Raw genomic sequence first — 18972 nt, 5'->3', positions numbered from 1 at the left:
TCTGTCTGAGTAGGGTTCAGGTATGTGTCGGGCATCACCATCTCCTCTGTGACTGGAAAGTTTTTGGGAAATTTTGAATAGCGCTTGATCACATTGGGGTTTGTTGCATTAAGATACCAGTATCCTTAAAAGTCATCTTCCTTCCAGTGCTCTGCAATGTACTCTGGAAGAGTAGCAATTGGCAAATACACTGTCATGTGTCTCATATCATATCATGAATGATGGACGTTTTACAATTTATTGTAACTGATCAGAATCATTATGCTCATTAGTTTAGACTGTTAGAGGTGCCTTAAAACTGTGTCAGAGGATTTTTTAAAACACACCTCACTGCACATGCTCACATTCTTTGCTTGATTTGGCTGCTTCCACTGTGTTTGACAGGTGACAATGAGGCTTTGAATCAACATGGCCTATTCTTGAGGCTTGGTTTACATTGGCAAAGCCCTTTTATTTGCTCTTGTGTTTTTCTTGGTGGTACGTTGAAATAATTACACGCCTACCTCCTACCTATGAAGCAGTTTTTCTTCCTGAGAATCTTGTGATAATCCACTGCTGCCTTCCATGGTTTTCCATTATTTACTTTCTTCCCTAGCTTACACACCACACCAAGTGGATTATTATGGTGAATTAATGTGGAGTAATGGACCACTAAAACAAGTGATAAACCTTCCTTTTAAAATGTATTTTTTTAAACAGTCAAGACATTGTAAATTAACATTCAGCTCAGAGTAACATTTTGCGAACAACAGTTTTTAGGATTCATGTTATAATGTCATCATTTTAATTCAACTTCTGAACAAGTAAATGTGGTAATTCTGCTAATGTGCAGTCAGCTTTTTTTGACTCATACTTAATGGTCAAATTATATAGAAATTATTGACTCGCATTGTTCTTTTTGAATAGGCTATCTCCTCAGATTTGGACGTAGTTCAGCTGGCTGTTTAGAAATTAGTTTGAAATGAATTTTGTGTGGGATTTTTTCATCTGCGATTTCCCATCTAAAATAAAAAGCTTAAGTTATGTGTTAAAGTTTTTCCTATGGTCAGTCAGGAGGGGATGGTCCTGATTGACTCTTCTTTCACTGTGGGTTATACCTGCAATTTATTTAAATGTCAAACCTAAGGCAAAAACTCCTGTATCATATTTGATCAGTCACTTTTGACCAACAATTCACAACCCATGTACATATCTATGCAAATAATTGATCAAGCTACTCCTCAGAAGTTATTATCCCAACCTATTTATACCATAACCTGGATGATGGGATTACTAATGAACTGATAAAAGGATTAATGCATAATGGTCTTGGTGAAAACTGGAGTCAGGGAGGAGGGTGGTCCTTTACTTCAGTCTCCACTGTTGCATCATGAGTTTGTTTTTTTTTCCACTGAATGATTAAAAAAAAAAATCCTCTTAAAAAAACTGCCATTAAGCAAACTTTCAACAATATCATGTTAGTCAGAGGATATCTATTTAAGGTCAGAATATCAGTGCTGACAGACAACTGATAAAGATAAATCTGTTTGCAATGTGCCAACACCCATAAGTTTAAGATCATGTGCAAATGTATGTTTATTTTTTTTAAACTGTTTATCTTTGAGCTAATCCAGAAACAGTGTTAGATGCTCTGTCATCACATTAATACTGCATTTTGCACCTTTCACCCCTTCTACATACCGTGTCATGCAGTATAGAGGGTCTAGACAGATCAGTTTTCTACAAGTTCTTGTGAAAACTAGCAAAAATAGCTGTGATGACAAGGAGAGAGAGAGATACAGTATATAAATGTATGAATCTTTACTTTCAGGTCAAACATCAGGAATAGTGTCAGTTTTAGAACAGAGCTCATCATCGTAGCATATACACAAAATTATGAAAGAAGTAGCTGATCCTGGTCAAACAGTTATGCTGTTTTCTATTTGTGTAGGATTCAAGTAATTGTACGGGAGTTCAAGCTCCGAGTTCCTCTTGGTAATTGCTACACTCAAGGATGACAGATCGGCTTGAAAATCCTGGATCATCTGTAAGGTTGCGGGCTCTTCAAAACGTTGCTCAGGATAAGTGCCCAGAGGTACCTGACAAAGACAAAACCACAATGCCAGGTTTGGGAATGGGTAAGCTATCAAAGGGAGATTTGCTTGTCCAACACATGTAGCAGTTTTGATTAGAAAAGCTAAATACAACTCACAAAATCATCGTATTTCCTGCTGAGCCGCCACACAAGTCCCGTAACATATGCTGAAAATGCTTTATTTGGCAGAGTGGCCAAGATCGTCTCCATGCTCGCCTGTCCCTTAGTTGTTGGTGGAGCTTGTTGGAGCAACAGTGGTCCATTGGGAACCCAACCTAAGAAATCAAACTTTAGAGGACATACAGCAGCCATTAACATAAATGCTGTTAAGTTTGAGCTGTACAATTACAGGAATTGTTTGAGCAATATCCTTTGAACCCACACTCAGCTCTATATGGTATACATTTATACATAGCAGTCTTGGGCAATCTGAGAAAGATAGTTCAGTTCATGAACTGAAGAAGCCATTGGAGTGTGGTGTAAACACAACAAGTCCAGTTAGTACCAAAAGTACTTGTTTTAGCTTTTTTTCCCTTGACCTACTGAGAATCTTAGGACACATATAGATAGCATCTTACAATGAGGCATTTTACCTCCAGATTGTGCTGGAAGAAGAATAATTATTTGAGTGGTGGACATTGACCACCTGATGAGATGATTGATTAAGGTTGATTGCCAAGTTTCAAAACTGTTGGTATATGGATTTTGCCACCTTTGGACAGTCTTTCAGTCTTAATACACTGCCAGATGGATGGAAAATGGTGGTTAAAATCAACAATAATAACTGCTCAGGATTCCTAAATATTTACCATTGCATTATTAAATGCAGAGTGCTGACACGATGATGTGAAGATCACCATAGTGACAAACTTGATAAGTTCCTCCACAGTTTGAAAGTTGGAAGGGATACCTGTAAAGAAAATTTAAGTTTTGACTTGCAAAAAAAAAAAAAAAATCCACAGAAAGTGACTATCCTTTGTCCTCATTTTGTTTTCACAATATGCTCAGTGACAGGCACAAAATAACCAGTACATCTCATGTACTATATATTTATGGAGGCATATTGGAGGTGGAGCATGTAATAGCCATGAGGGAGATACCCGAGTTGCTGTTTCCTAGAAATCCATAGTAGTAGATTTCACTGATCCATCCTTGGAGCTCAGAATCTGCAGACACCTCATTGTCAGATGGATAATAATATGCCATCATCCGCTCGACAAATCTGTGGATACAAATACTAAAAATGTTAAAGCTAAAGTGCACAAATTTAACATAACAATGTTGCATTCGAGCTCTTTCTAACCAAGTTCACAAAATGCAGAGTAACCTAATTAGTGCCAGCTAAATGTCTATGCCACAGTTTTCAGTGATGTTGATGTAAAAACAACAATAAGCTAAAGAGCAGAGCAGCCATGGTTAGAGACAGGGCTGGCTATAGGAACAAGAAAAGTTATTAATGTAACCAAGGTTCCATGAATTCACTGTCTGTGTCAGTCAAGTTAACCGAAACATATCTAAATTAATAGAAATGCCCAACATTCAGAGGAAAGATTACAGTATAACAAATAAAGTGATTGACAGGGATTATTGGTGGGGTTTTCTTGTTGGAGAGCGAGCAATTACACAAACACTGATGTGCAAGCAGCCAGCCAGTTTAGCATTGCTTTAAAAATATCTGCAGCAAGTTGAGGTGCACTATGCGCCTCAGCATCTGCCGACCCCGCTCTGTCATTTTCCGTGGCCTTCCACTTCGTGGCTGAATTGCTGTCGTTCCCAATCACTTCCACCTTGTTATAATATAAAGACAGCTGACTGTGGAATATTTAGTAGTGAAGAAATTTCACGACTGGACTTGTTGCACGGGTGGCATCCTATCACAGTACTACGCTGGAATTCACTGAACTCCTGAAAGCGACCCATTCTTTCACAAATGTTTGTAGAAGCAGTCTGCATGCCTAGGTGCTTGATATTATACACCTGTGGCCATAGAAGTGATTGGAACACGTGAATTCAACTATTTGGATGGGTAAGCGAATACTTTTGGCAATATAGTGTATATAATCCTCAGCTGATCCTAGCAGGTTTTAATGCCAGCATGCAGACGTTCACCTGTTGATGATGCTCCACAGTCTCAGCGCATCATCTCTGTAGTAAAAGTTGGGGATGGACTCAAGTCCTCTTGTTGCAATGTTTTCAGGTAGACAGAGGGAGGTGTAGGTTGTTTGCAAGAGACCCCTTCTCAAGAGCTCTGTTACTCCATCGTGTCCAAGTGTACTCTGAAAAAATAAAACATAAATACCAGTGCCCAACTTTAGACGCATTGACTCAAATGTTTTTACATGTCATATTGTAAATGTAAAAACAGGACAATCCTGAGCGTGCAAGTCTTACATTTCCAAGTGTTCTTCCAGGACCATAAAGACGAACACGAGCTACGACGTTTATTTGGAGGGTATGTCGATGATGGGGGATGAGCAGCTGTAAAGTGGTGAAAGCCATGAACTAAATAACCAAGCCAAGTTAAGAACACCATCTTCAGCTGTACTCTTAACAGCCTACCTTGTGTAGAGGATGAATCTTTGGGAGATTGCGAATTGTCGCCACCGTGAAAGCTTCCGACAGTAGATGTGTGGCCAGCAAATGATCGATGAACTGGTGATATAGGACATCTGCGTGCCTCACATATATCTTGGCCAACAACCAGTCAAACTCAATGTCGCTTGGCAGAAAAATTGGGTTTGCCTCTGAGGCCTGCTGAGTGAGCTGATTGAGGAGGAGGAATATTTTTATTTTATTGGTGATCAATAGAAAAAAAAAAAATGTAAGAAACGGTTTACTAGGTAGAAGAGAAACCTGAATTGCGATGGGCAGCAGTTTCCTCTCTGGGTTTAGGTACAGCAGGCAGAGGGGAGCTGCCATAACCAATGGTTTACCATCAATGACTCTCGTAGGCAGACCTTCCATTATCTTGTAATCACCAATGAAAATATTGCCCATCTGTAGAAAATACATTTCTTATGCGAGGCCTTACCAAAGGATGACCTCCAAATTGCAAGAACCGCTCTTTTCAAACCTTCATCTCAACAGTCAGAGAACTTCCATTTGCTAGAAAAGGCTTGACCATTTCCTCTGTGACAGGGAAGTTGGAGGGAAGCTTGGAGCAGCGCTGGATAATGGCGGGGTGGAGATTGAGAAACTGGTATCCAAAAAAGTCATCGTCCTTCCAGTGCTCCACTACATACTCTGGTAGATCAGAAATTATTTATTTTTACAAATATGTTTCAATGAGAAGTTAAGGACAGAATATTCTAAAATCCAACCTGAGATTGGCGAGTCATTGAACCAGGAAAATGCCTTCATGGCCTCAAAGCTTTCCCATTGCCCAGTAGTATTTGTCAGACCTTTCTCTTTGAGCTCAGTTTGTCTGGATAAAGTGAAAATAAAGAATTCACTTAGATTATTATTACCATTTTTTTTAACAACAGAAGGTTGTGTCACTTACACTGCTTCTGTCAAGTATGAAAATTGAAAGGCTTTTGAGTATGAGAAACGGATTTCTGCTGGAACTACTCTTGGATCTTTGATATACAAGATGTACGACATCCCTTCGGTGTAATGATCCCATCTGCAGAGAACAACAACAAACAAAGACACCTGAAAGTTATGAATAAAGGTCGTAGTCAGCAAAACTTTATAGCGCTGCATGTTGTTAAACAACAAAATATTGATGAAATACTGACTTGTACATTAATTTATAGTGAACCAATTCTTTTTTCCGTTGATCTACAAGTTGAGGATCTGCATCTTCAAAGGCCTTTGTAGCTGTGTCAAAGATGAAAACACTTTTATGTACAAACATGAGGGGAAAAAAAAGGAATAATGCAGAACATTTAGCCTTCACATAATCCATGAAATGCAATGAATGATTGAAATTTACTTCACCAACCTCCTCCTCCTCTCAGCAGCACAGATTCACCCCTGGACAGCCATCTGTGACAGGGAAAGAGGATTTCATCCCCCTCAGGTGTCTTCACCATAATCTTGGAGCAAAACCATTCATTTTCCAAAGATTCATGGAAAGGATCGTTCTCCAGCTTCAGCAGAAGAAGACATCCCAGAAAAAGAAGTGAAGTCACGGAATATGTCCCCACCTGCGGAGATCAAGAGTCAGGGATTATCACACCAGGCTGAATTGCTCAGAGGTACTTAGACTTCATGCACACCAACTTTGGTGATACCATGACTAAATTTAACCAAGCAAATCAAACTAACTTGCCCTAGAACTTGAAGGAACCTTAAATTAAGTTTGTGGTTTATTTGAAAACGAACATTTAGAACTTACCTTTCCAGTTTTATTATCCAGTTCAACACTGGTTAGGTGGGTGTGCTCAGACGGCCTGTCGCTACCGATCAGGGTAACATACAGGTTATCAAATGTGCCTGCATACATCACGTCTCCTGTAGTCACTTCAAGAGCAAACTCTGCCATAATGCCTGAGACATGCAAACAAACCCTCCAACACTAATTACATTCAGTAACTAGCTTCGCTCCGTCCCGGAAATTCTGAAATGTGATGCTATCAAACCATTAACAGCTCTCACAGGTGCAGGAGATTCCCTGATTACGAGTGAGAATAAAGAGCAGCAGGGAGGGTAAAGTCACTCTTCGTGCTACAAAATGGATCCAAAATCTGAGAGGAGTTACAGGAAGTCCAGATGACTCGACACTCACTCTCACTCATTTTCTGTCAGCCTTGCTGTGAAAAGCCTCTTAAGAACGTTTGTTCATTAGGTGGAGAGCTGTGATTCTTTAGGAGTATTATGGCTTATTATGGTTGGCAGACATAAGTTCATCAAACTGATTTTAGTTGTGCAGAATTGTGAAAATCATCCAGTGTTGTTGGTTTGCTGCATGTGTTGTAAGCTGAATCTTACTAGCATGGGCAGTGCATTTAAGTCTTTTAAACTTTACTTTATCACTTTTTGCAAGTGTTTCCTAGTTTAGCCCAAAATAATGAATTAAATACATGCTGTGTACATCTACTAGTCTAACCTGACTGCATCAATGTGTCATTGTACAGCCTTGATAGTTAAAGTTTCCTTCTACCTGAACAACAGTTGTTCATTTATTTTTTCATATATATAATTTGGAGAAGCTTTACACAGACAAACAAATATACAAAAGGCAGTAAAGACTTTATTGAATCGTAGCAAATCGCATGCATGGAGCAGCATTACTGTATAGGATCTGTTTGTACTCCCATCCTGACATCAGATTTGCAGTGGGTTGACACGTTCTGTGGGGATCAGAAATACTACACCGTTTTATCACCGACTGATCACTGGAGAGGGATTAGCAAGTGTCATGAAAAGTGCTGGCAAAACTTCTGACACACAGAAATGATGCAAATTAACCAACAATCCGCTTTTCCCCATGGCTACTTACAGAAGGCAAGATAGTGACAACATATTAATTCCACTTTTCTAGCATATCATATAGCATATAAATCTATTGCATATTTGTCTTCAAGAAAAAATATACTTTATCTGATCGGAGGACTCATTTTTCAGCATAAACTCATGCAAACCTGCATGCCATATTTGTGCCCCTACACTCAGGGAGGGCAACGCAGACCTGGCAGGAAAGGTGATATTTCATTAAGGCTTATTCATAATCTAGTGTAGTGCAGGAAGAGATTATTTATTTCAAAACTGAAAAAACTTTTAATTGCAACATCCACAAAGTAGCACAGTGAATCTGGTGCAGCCGTGAGAGGTCAGCGTTGTGTGGTCAGGCGTTAACGTGGCGCAGGACGCGACGGAGGGAGTGTCCATCTCGTGCAGTGCACATGGCGGGGAGCGGCACGGGCTCCGTCTTGTGTTCCACGACGTTGAAGTGGCACTTCTTTAGATGATCCGACATGCTGGGGATGTCAGTGAAACCCCAAGAGAGCACCGGGCTGAAGGAGGTGCTGAATCTCCACATCTGCAGCAGAGAAAAAGTTGAAAGATAAAAAAAATAATCAGACATACAGAGGTATATCAGTTATGTGGAGTGTTTTATAATATTTTTTTTACTCACTGCATTTTTGATCTGCCAGGACACAGTGCCATGAGCTCCAGGGCGTTGCCTTTGCTCCCACTGCAGCTCCACTATGCCTCTGGTCTGGAGGAGGCTGGCACACACTTCCCTCATAGTCCGTGACACCAGTGACAGCTGACACAAACTGAAGCTGTCCAGGAATCCAGCTATGTGCCGCAGTATCTCAGTGGGCAGCACGCTAAACTGGTCAGACTGGGAGTCACTTGGAAGTTTCAATCTTGGGCAAGGCTGAACCCCAAAAGACCTGAGGTGTCTATCATGAACCACCTTGGCCCCCTGGGTGGATGGGTAGAACCTACGCTGGGAAAATGTGCAGCCGTAATACGCCAGGGGGCAGCGTCGCTCCATCCAGCCGTTGAGACCGGCGTGGATGTCTCCATGGACGTTCGTGAAATGCGAGGAAAACTGGTCCCGGCGGAACGACTGGCCACAGACGAACGGGAACATGTGCTGGTAGCGGGGGTTGGGAGGGAGGTAGCGGTTGTGCGGGACCGCCTCGACCTCCAGCGCCTCCAGGACTAAGCCGAGGCGCAGGGTGCGGAAAGGGCTGGGGTAGGAGAGCTGAGGGGCAGCGTGGTCACAGGCGGACGCAGAGGCCATGTCGCCAACTCTAGTGTTGGTTACCAATATTGCCGCAGGAAAAGTGAAAGTCTGTGTTCCGAAGTCAACGCGGTAACCATCGACGTAGACTGTGTCAGAGATCCGTCTACACTCTCGTGACTCTTCCAGACAGAAGAGCAGCGCCGCAGTGATCAAATCAATCTCTCCCAGACCCATGGGGTCTTCATCCTGCTCCAGGTCCGAGGTATCCACTGACTTGTCCTCCATTTTGGGTCGCAGTCTATACCTCGACCTGTCTGGCACGATCCCTATCCGCCCGTTAGAAAATGAATAGTGGCCCTGGCCCCTGAAAAACTGGTAGGCATGGCACTGTCTCTGAGGCTCGTGGCTTTCCGAAAGGACTAGCGCTCTATCTTCCTGGACGACATGAGCAGCCTTTTGTGCCACACCCTGGCTGACATCCACAGGAGATATCATTTGAGGGGTCGCTGGCTCCTGAGAAACACCAGCATCTGTATTCTCTTGCACTTCAACAGGACAGGATGCCTCTAGACAGGCGTCCTTTGTTCCTGACAATGGTCCGCTGGATGTGTTTATTATCTTTCGAGCTCCATTTCCACTCAGACAGCTTGAACAGACGCTTTGCTCCTTAATGTCTCTTTTACAGGAGCCTTCCACGGCTACACACGTCTGGTCTTCCAGTCCATTCTGGAGGTCTCCACTCCTGCAGCCTGTGCCGCTTTCAAAAGCACCCGCACTGCTAACAAAGTCTAAAGCGGCAGCTAAACTTCTCGCAGTCTCAACTGTGGCTTCGTACAGTTTACTGTAGTGCTCCTCATTCAAGCCATTAATGCCACTGGAGATTTTCTCTTTTGCTGAGCCCGGCGGCGGTGGTGGTGGTGGTGGTGGTGCTTGTGGCTGTGAGGGTGATGACTGTGAAGATGACTCAATAACGGCGGAAGCCTCCGAAGCAGACGTTAGCAAAGCCGAGTGTGTCGCTGTGTTCTCCTTACCAACGGGAGTTACCGGCTCTCCTTGCGCAGTAGGTGCCATGGCAATCACCTTCAGGGACTCCAGTAGTGTACGCTGGTCCTGAAGCGCGAGTGCCATATCCAGCTGTTCCACCTCCTCCACCCCACGGCTCAGACTCTCATAGGAGGTATAGTCCAGGCAGCTAACGGGCCACCTGTTCCACTCCATAGTGCAGCACACCACTCCAGCTGGACACACTTCCAAGTGCGCGTACATCTGATTGCGCACCAACGTGACGGGGCAACCGTAGCCACTGTTTAGGCAGGGGACCCTGATCAGCGGGCACATGAGCTGGTGCTCGTCAACTTTGCAGGAGTGAAACACGGCCCCGCACACCGACGGACAGGTGAGGAGGTCACAAGATATTCCTGGTTCTGGTCTGAACATGCATCTCTGGTTGAAACAGGACATACAGTGAACATGATCCTTCTCCATCTTCAGAGCCGAAGGGGTGGGAGGGATCGGAGTGTGACTCTGTGGTCCCCTGTCCTGCAAGATGAGCGCAAAGAGAGAGAACTAATGTAAGTATATTTCCTCCACCGCACTGTTTGATGTGCAGACTGTCTGGACGCCACATGTATGAAATATGTTATTTTGGTATATGTATATTTGGGATATGTGCCTCTACTGCACCTTTTCTGAAGACAAATACTAAAGACAAAGACAAAACAGTGTATGCTTCTTAACTCTTAACCATAAACTCAGCATGGTGATGTACCACAGCTTTGGTCCAGTCTTGACTGGGTGTCATAACTTCACCAAACCACCAGATGTCACTGTGCTTCAAATATTTATCAAGTTATTCTCATTGCAGTGGATTACAAAACAGTGACTACTCTTCAATGATGATAATAATAATAATATCTAATTATCTTATTTAAGAGTTCAGGTGCATACCCCATGACATAAATCACATTGAAGTGAACTGCACTTATTCAAATATTGTTACAGAACTCATTTAATCTTTCATAATTTGTGGTAAAAGTCACTTGAAAACAAACATTGACATAATAATTGTAACCTCTCATATAAATGCATTCACAAAACTCAAAACTAGAAAACAAACGGATTAATTTTCTGAGGTTCTGCTTCTTTCTTTTCTTTTTTATTTATACTTTTTTTATTGCCATGTCCTGAGCTCGAACAGCTGTGAAACAGTGCCCCCACTCCATCCTGCGTCCAAGTCAACTGCAGTCACGTGACGCGTCTGAAAAGGCTGTGTCTGATACTGTACCAGCACCTTATTAGGAAGCCTCCCTGCTCTCCATTGAGGAGGCTGCGACCTCTCCTTTCTCACATTTGAGAGGAGTGCTATGTTAATCCCATGCTGCACACTACGCAGGATTTGAGTCTTGAGTATGACAACAGTAAAAAGGCGACAAAATAACACTTGGCTCTGAGTGTATTATCCGAGAATATGATACACAAAGCGACCATAGGAGCCATTCACAGCTGTGCAACCTAAAAAGAAATGGCACATTTTGGTGCATCTCCAGAAAAATCTTACAGAAGACAAAATCTGCAGCTTTATTACAAAGCTATAGTTTAACTAACACCTGATGATTTATATATTGAGCAATTTCCAGTTAGTATAACATATTAAAGTATGCTTATTTATTGTAAATTAACTTAAAAACTGCCTAACAATGCATAGGATATATTGTGTTTAGTATTAAGGATCCCACTGGTGTATTCTAGGTATCTAAAGAACTTGAACAGATTTCTTTCAGTACATCTAAACACACGTTTTTGTTTTTAAATGAAATGCCTGAGATGACACATGATGCTGCTGCCAAGCTAACACGACACATGTCTGCGTTAACAATCACTCAAGTTGAGCATCTGCCCTGGCTCTTCTATATGGACATGCATTAACTGTGCATTACCCATCTGGTCCCTAAACCACAAAGGAAATCATTTGATAAGAGAAGCATTAACTGTGATTGATGCCAGCTTTGATTTCATTATATTTTTTAGCCAGCAATGTCGCGGTGTATCTTGTCTTAACGTGAAAGTAAATACAGGTGAGATGCCAGTAATAATATAATGCAGCTAGCTGATGCTCCCGGCAGTCAAAGTTTACGTAAGAACAAACAGCACAGTAGAAAAGCATACACCGACAAAAAACATTTACTAGTACGTACACTTGTCTGTATACATCCGCCTGCTACAGTCTCGTCTGATGTCAACCGTTTTTTCTCAGTTAAATCAACTTGTTTTGGTACAAATGAGAAGCTAGCTTAGTCTGACCGGCTAACGCTGGCTAACAACAGCCAGCCAGCTAGCTAGCTAGCTAGCTAGCTCGGAAGTTAAACGGTTCACCACAAGCCAAGTTAGCAAGCTGATGATGGGTTAGCATGCGATGCGCTTCTCACCTGGTCGTGTTGGCAGGAAGAGGTGTGATAAGATATGTTTGACTGTTTTAAACACATGCAAATACAACAGCCCTGGCAGTAATTACATCTCTAGAGAAACTGCTAATGATAGTCTTCTTCTTCTTCGTCTTCTTCGTCGACTTCTTCTTCTTCTTCGTCTTCTTCTTCGGTGTTTGCCGCCACCAACTGCCCTGGAGTGTGTTACAGGCGCTTACAAATAATTGCTAGCCGCTTATTTTCTCACTCAGTCTCCCAGATTTGACCGAAAACTACCGCTACTGTCGTGTTTTCAAAAACTGAACAATCACGTCAATCCCAAACCTGATTAAAAGTGTCCAAAACCGAATGCGCAGTAACTTGTAACGAACAGCAGATGTCGCTGTTGTACCATTTTCCTTAGCGGCCTGCTGGCTGACAAAATATTTCAGTACGCCTAAATTCATAGTTGCCAACTGAGGGAGATGCCACGTTTCGAGGCTGGGGTCACCTACATAATAGCACCCCGGGACCTGGAGGAGGTGACTCACGGACACATCAGTGGTACAGTGCTTAGCGGTACTGAAAACACTTGTCATGAAGTGTTGAAACAAACCCATGCAGCGGGCACCATGAGCTTTCTGGTCAAATTGTCAAAATGTGAAATGACCTTTTCGGTTAAATGACTCAGTTTACATATACATACAGTTTTATTGTACTGCTACCCTGTAATATGATGTACCAAAACCTGCAGCATGTTCACTTCACCCTGCAGAAGAATAGCGTTTCCTTTGATTTTCTCTTAATGCACATCTTTAATATGAAAGCAGTTATTTAACACTTAATACCTGAATCAGCATTGCTAAATGGTGTTGCTAATTTGACTTTACAACACTTTGGTGAACTGTTACTGCTTTAACTGTGCTTTTAATAGAACCTTTTTTTGTATATATACTTGGTGGTTAAACTTGGATGTGGACAATTTGTTTTATTTATTTATTTTTCTTTTAAGAAAACCGTGCCTTCATTTACAAGTTTTGCGGCCGACGTTTAAGACCGCACACCATGCGTTTATGCAAGTTTATATGCGCTGTTGTTTGTAATCTGTCACGTTTTTAATAGAGTCTATCAATCTTGCATCGGAGGAGAGGATGGGTGTTGCTGCAAGTTGTACAAAACAAAAGAACCAGCAAAAACAAGACTTGCCGTAAGATTAAGTGATTTCTGTTTTAAGGGAAACGAAACGGAATAATTATTTTTGTTGAAGTTTTTGCAAACATAAGCTCTCTTGGGTCCCATTGAAAATTTTAGTCCTTTTAATTGATAGCTACTATTGATAGCTCTCTAGACCAATGTTGCATCGTAAAAACAATATTACTTTGATAAGAAGCCTTTCAGTCCACCCATGCAGACTGCAGTCCTGGAATAGAGCCGGTGCCACCACCCTTTGCCCCGAAGTGTGGCTGCAGCATCCAAGTAGTTTCTCCTTTTTCAAACATGTCACTTTTATTCAGGTTCAATATCTGATGCTCGCTCCAGAAGCCGCGGGGCCCAGCAATGGCAGTGTCATAGCGGCTTCTTTATAAGTTTATTTGTGATTTATACCGCCTGGCGTGAGTCATGACAGGGCCATGTCGCGCAAAGCACATGCCCCTCAGGACGGGACCCTGTCTTTTCTTATGATAATACGCGAAGCGAAGTTAAACCGCACTCGGTGGCTGGATTCACCTCGTGGAAGGGGAGCTGTTTCAAAGATGAGACTATTAATCACAGTTAAAAAAGAAAAATGGGAGAACTGAGATTTACGATTGACCCCTGTTGACCTGATGACTGATATGTCACCAATCACAAAGCTCAACCAAACGCTAGATGGCGCAATCCACACCTTTGTCTGCTGTCCCTGGTGCTGAAATCATCCAGTAACCCCGTTTTTAGAAGCCTCAAGTAAACTCAATGAGTTTGGATATGAGATGCTTCAGTTATAGTGAACAGTCAAATAATTCACATGGTGCATCATTGCCTCATCTCATATTCTGTCCCCCTTTCACAATAAGTGAGCTAACTATTTATCTTTATTTGAAATGCTTGATCTATGTCATTTTATGTGACAGGAGATTTTATTTCATTTTTAAAGCAGTGGTTTCAGTTATTCAGGCTCAGATGATGCATATTTATAGACATGGATACTGGGGGGGAACGGAATACATATAGCTGATAGTGGCGGAGGAGATCTTCATTTTCACGAATCGAGTTGAGAGAGAGGGGGAGAGAGAGACACAGAGAGAGAGAGAGATACAGAGGGAGAGAGAGAGAGAGAGCAACTCAAGTAATACCGCTGAAGACCACGCGCCACAGAAGACGGACGACATGTCTCAAGGATACAGGTAAGTTTTGGAGCAGGATTGGAAGCTTAAAATGTGTAGGATGTAGGTAGGACCATGACAGTGATGGGTGGATTTAAGGTGATAATTAAGACTGACTACCCATATCGGTCCTATAATGATAAAATGTCTTTTTTACTGTGTATTATTACTGTTATTGTTAATTGTTGTGCCGAGTGACACATGAATAGGCTGCACGACAGACAGCAAGAGGAATTTATGTACGCTTTGAAGAGAAACTGCCTAATCTGTGTTGTTCCTTTCCTCGTGCAGAACTCAGATAGACTAGTGAATCGTTTTTAGACATCGTTTGAGTCAAATCGTGAAGAATGTGTCTGTGAGGGGGTGACGAGTCCAGGCAACAGTCCCGACTGCGTCCTTGTACCGTGTTTGGAAAGCGCGCTGTCCGCGGTGCTGAAATCTGGTTTCTGCCTGATTTTCTCAATGGAGAGCAGGATCAGTACCTGCCCCTCATACACAGCTAGTAGTGGTGTTTTGTAGTTATTCAAAGCACAGTTATTGGTTAAATGACCTGTCTTACTGTCCATCCACTGCTGCCCACGGATAAGCCGTGTGTGGGTTAAGAGTGCCTTGCTCAAAGGCATCTCGATGGTAGTTGATAAGAGAGGCAGGACTGCTGCCAGCTGTAGGAATGTGAAATAGGGCGTTGATGGAAAAGAGCATGCGTGCTTAGTCAACCTACATGAACGCTTGGCCCATATGGCCTCGTTTCTCCTATAGCTTTTATACATCACATCATTTTGTCTCGTTCTTTTCTCAGGTGTGCGTGGATACGTCCCAGGTGTCGCGCTCGCAGATCATGTTTGGGATAAACCTGGAAGCACCGATAGAGAGCAGATAATATGCCTGCACAGTTGGCACCGCTCACGCGATGTGGCACAATATGGCACGCGTAAAGATGGGTCTCTTCGCTCTCCTGTGTCTCCCCACGTGTTTCTTTGGCGTCCTCGTGCTGTCCCACAGCAGCAGCATCTATGAGCGCTCGGTGGTCCCGCGCGCCGTGTCGCGCTCCGTGGCTCGCATGGACGGAGACGTGATCATCGGCGCGCTCTTCTCCGTCCACCACCAGCCGTCCGCCGAGAAAGTGGCCGAGCGGAAGTGCGGGGACGTCCGCGAGCAGTACGGCATCCAAAGGGTGGAGGCCATGTTCCACACGCTGGACCGGATCAACGCAGACCCCGAGCTGCTCCCCAACATCAGCCTTGGCTGCGAGATCCGGGACTCCTGCTGGCACTCCTCTGTGGCCCTGGAGCAGAGCATCGAGTTCATCCGAGACTCCCTCATCTCCATCCGCGATGACAAGGACGGGTCCAAGTGGTGTATAGACGGCACCCCATCCAACCAGCCACCACCCTCCAAGAAACCCATTGCTGGAGTGATCGGACCCGGATCCAGCTCTGTGGCTATCCAGGTGCAAAACCTATTGCAGCTGTTCAACATCCCCCAGATTGCCTACTCCGCCACCAGCATCGACCTGAGTGACAAGACTTTGTTCAAGTACTTCCTTAGGGTCGTGCCCTCAGACACCCTGCAGGCCCGGGCCATGCTGGACATTGTCAAGCGTTACAATTGGACCTATGTGTCTGCAGTGCACACGGAGGGTGAGAACTTATCAATCATCCTTCGTTACTGTAAAAATATTTTTGTTTTAAAACAATGTACCAACAGTCATGTTAGTGGATGATACAGTGAATTTATAGTTTTGGTATTTTTAATTATTCATGTCATCACAACAATGCTGCTGTTGATCACAGAGATCTTCAGTTTGACAGTGACACATAGATGCTGGGATATTTGTAGAAAAGGCCACAAGTTTTAAATATTCAGATTTACTAGGCAGACCTCTAAACTTCTCTAGTTTTTTTGGGATATCCTGGGAAGGGTATGAACCCCTGGCTTATTAATTCACTGGATGAAATTGGGAAATGTAACACTGAATTGTGCAGCATTTTTTGAGTAGATGAGAAACATAACTACATCCTCCACCTCTGTTATAACATGCAGTTTCTCGGCTGCCTTATCAAAGTCGCCATAGCAACTTTAAAAAGTCTAGCAGGCAGCACAGGGAGCCATTTTAACATTAAAAATGTAGGCCTTCATTTAAATGTTAAATTAATTCCATGGCCAAAGTTAAAGAGGATGAGGCAAGAATGGGAAACGACGGTGCTGTTTCGAATTTCAGAGGACTCGCATAAATGAAAAAGAATATAAATGATATCCTCAGCGTTTCATGCCACGATTGGCTCGCTTTCTTTTTTGAGAATTCTCTCTCCCACTTGCACAGTCGAACGGCACAACAGCGCATTGTGGCGAAGACAGGAGGTAAAAGGGAGAGACGGGGCGGGTAGACAAGTAATTACTGTGAAATGAATTATGTCCACGGCTTTTCATTAAAGTCTTGGTGAAACACAGCCAGTGATGTGCACCCAAATTATGACTGACAGGCTACATTGCCCAGGATCCCCCTTAAGGAGCTGCAGACTCCCGGGGAGTGTAAAACATCCTTGAAGTCCTCTTATAGTCAGGGGGTTGGAAATGGTGTTTGACTCTGGCTGCTATCAGACTGATGGAGATAGGGAGGCAGGGAGGTGAAGTACCTGGAGATATAACTAGGTGGCGTCAGCTGTCTGACCTTCAGCATATAAAGCACCTACAGGGAGGATCCTCTGAGCCCAAAGTCATAATTTACAGGTCAGTTAGGAGAGGCAGCGTCGCTCAGTCCATTCATTAAAGTGTGTGTGTGATAAAAGTAGGAAGCTTTCTAAAATATAACCCCTAAGTTTGAATGTAACTACATGTATTTTCTATTTTACATGCAGGCATTAACTAAATACAAATGTTTTCACTGAATATTTAGTTTTGTAAAAAGAAAATTAAATGTGTATAACTAAGACGTCATGATGCAACCCCCATTCTGACCTTTGAGAAGTCGTATGTAAATTTGCTCGTTTGTTTTGTTCTATCTTTAGTTATCTCCGAAGCCGTGGTCACGACTGGCTTGAGCTCATGAGTTTTATTTTTTTTTCGCTCTCCACCACCTAAGACAAGTTATAAATGCAGCCTGTTGCCCCTAGCAACAACTCGGGCTGTGAAATTGCATAAATTACCTGTCCCGATTATCATCTGTCTGGTGGGAGCGCTCACTGCGGGCTTTTTTTGGTGGTCGCTGTCAAATGGGCTGTCAACCAATGCACCAACCACCCACCTGTCTCGCAGCCTTGATGGAAAGAGTAAAATAATTGGACGTCATTGTTTCCATTTACCAGTGGGAGAATGAAACGAGGCAATCGAGGATATCATCAAAGGACCGTTGGAAAACCAACACATGGGCCCATTGTGGGCCAGAATAAATGCATTAGTGTGATTCCTATTTCAGCTGCTGTCTACGTTGCTCTGTAAAGCACAAACACAGCATTCGATCTTCATCACACATGTACGCCGAGAGTGGCGTGGAGGCCCTCATCAACAAATGTCCTCATATTTCTTACGGGATATGTGTTTTTAATTTTCTTCTCAACAACGTGCAACGCGCTTAAACACATGTTCCTGCATTGCACGAGCAATTGGATTGTACGTGTAATCCAGCTCCCATGCCAAACAGCCAGCCGTGGGGTTTATCAACAATCCTGACACATTAGTCCGGCACCGCAGTCCGCATGGAAATAGAAGATTTAGACCGGCTTTGCGAGGCTCTTGATTGGGATGGTGTGCAGCTAAACAAGGATAGCCATCCTCACCCGTTTTGGCTTTGATTGCAATCAGACGCCAGCAAACTCTCTGACTCTCATTATCAGTGGATCAGAGCTTCAGCTCAGTCAGGGCTTGATGCAGTGGACGGCTGCTGGGTGGGTGGGTGGCAGGGCGTGTGTGTGCTTTAAGCATAACATTGACTTTCCATGAGTGAAATAATTAGAGATGTATGTTGGAGGCTATTATTCCCGCTGTGTGATAAGGTCAATATGCATGTTTTGCAACCAACAAGGCATGTAATGCTTTGTTGACTTGGATTGTGTCCCAATGAGAAGCTGATGCCACATATTTCTGAGCCGCAGCCAAAATACATTGCCCCAAGGACAATGTTTTATAGCTGAATTCCGGTGAAGACAGTCCCTGCTGAGTTGTGACAGTGTATTTTTCCCATCACCTGTAGGTAACTATGGGGAGAGCGGCATGGAGGCCTTCAAGGAGCTGGCCTCTCAAGAAGGCTTGTGCATTGCCCACTCTGACAAGATCTACAGCAACGCCGGGGAGAAACACTTCGATCGCCTGTTGAGGAAATTACGGGAACGTCTACCCAAAGCCCGAGTGGTGGTGTGCTTCTGTGAGGGCATGACCGTCCGAGGTCTCCTGATGGCCATGAGGCGGCTGGGGGTGTATGGAGAGTTTCTCCTGGTTGGCAGGTATGGAAATCTTTCTCTTTTTGTTGTTTCCTCTCAACTCACAGCTGAG

At 43.3% G+C, this 18972-nt stretch overlaps 3 protein-coding genes across 3 annotated transcripts in view; 1 reads left to right on the top strand and 2 right to left on the bottom strand.

Moving 5' to 3' along the window:
* Nucleotides 1–518: 518 nt before the first annotated feature.
* Nucleotides 519–6791, bottom strand: LOC311499582 (polyunsaturated fatty acid lipoxygenase ALOX15B-like). The gene is made up of 14 exons (XM_084560617.1): nt 6417–6791; nt 6021–6225; nt 5815–5896; nt 5577–5699; nt 5395–5498; nt 5148–5317; nt 4928–5071; nt 4634–4837; nt 4466–4552; nt 4184–4350; nt 3175–3296; nt 2884–2984; nt 2192–2362; nt 519–2078 (listed from the first exon to the last, which is right to left on the bottom strand). Exons 1-14 carry the CDS (start codon nt 6561–6563, stop codon nt 1899–1901), a joined length of 2007 nt encoding a protein of 668 aa, XP_084416743.1. The 5' UTR covers nt 6564–6791; the 3' UTR covers nt 519–1898.
* A 427-nt stretch (nt 6792–7218) lies between these two features.
* Nucleotides 7219–12527, bottom strand: LOC311499516 (F-box only protein 30-like). The gene is made up of 3 exons (XM_084560519.1): nt 12146–12527; nt 8157–10259; nt 7219–8060 (listed from the first exon to the last, which is right to left on the bottom strand). The coding sequence occupies exons 1-3, from the start codon at nt 12200–12202 to the stop codon at nt 7866–7868; spliced, it is 2355 nt and encodes a 784-aa protein (XP_084416645.1). The 5' UTR covers nt 12203–12527; the 3' UTR covers nt 7219–7865.
* A 2867-nt stretch (nt 12528–15394) lies between these two features.
* The window catches only part of grm1a (glutamate receptor, metabotropic 1a), a gene marked incomplete at both ends in the record, with an annotated part of 30514 nt that continues 26936 nt past the window's right edge, over nt 15395–18972 (top strand). Inside the window, 2 exons of the mRNA XM_084559932.1 lie at nt 15395–16124; nt 18674–18923. Coding sequence (XP_084416058.1) covers nt 15395–16124; nt 18674–18923 — 980 coding nt within the window. The remainder of the gene's footprint in view (nt 16125–18673; nt 18924–18972) is intronic.

This window comes from Chelon labrosus (genome assembly GCF_963514085.1).
Source record: "Chelon labrosus genome assembly, chromosome: 14".
Lineage (NCBI taxonomy): Eukaryota > Metazoa > Chordata > Actinopteri > Mugiliformes > Mugilidae > Chelon > Chelon labrosus.
The sequence above is the reverse complement of the archived record's forward strand: the minus strand, read 5'-3'. Positions and strand labels throughout refer to the sequence as shown.

Excerpts from the sequence above, each read along its gene's own strand:
- LOC311499582 (XM_084560617.1), bottom strand. The coding sequence starts at position 6,563 with ATGGCAGAGTTTGCTCTTGAAGTGACTACAGGAGACGTGATGTATGCA. Across the intron at positions 5,897-6,020 it reads GCTGCTGAGAGGAGGAGGAG|CTACAAAGGCCTTTGAAGAT; the intron begins GTTGGTGAAGTA and ends TCTTTGACACAG. Across the intron at positions 5,318-5,394 it reads CAATGACTCGCCAATCTCAG|AGTATGTAGTGGAGCACTGG; the intron begins GTTGGATTTTAG and ends CTGATCTACCAG.
- LOC311499516 (XM_084560519.1), bottom strand. The coding sequence starts at position 12,202 with ATGTGTTTAAAACAGTCAAACATATCTTATCACACCTCTTCCTGCCAA. Across the intron at positions 10,260-12,145 it reads CTTCCTGCCAACACGACCAG|GACAGGGGACCACAGAGTCA; the intron begins GTGAGAAGCGCA and ends CTCATCTTGCAG. Across the intron at positions 8,061-8,156 it reads CCTGGCAGATCAAAAATGCA|ATGTGGAGATTCAGCACCTC; the intron begins GTGAGTAAAAAA and ends TCTCTGCTGCAG.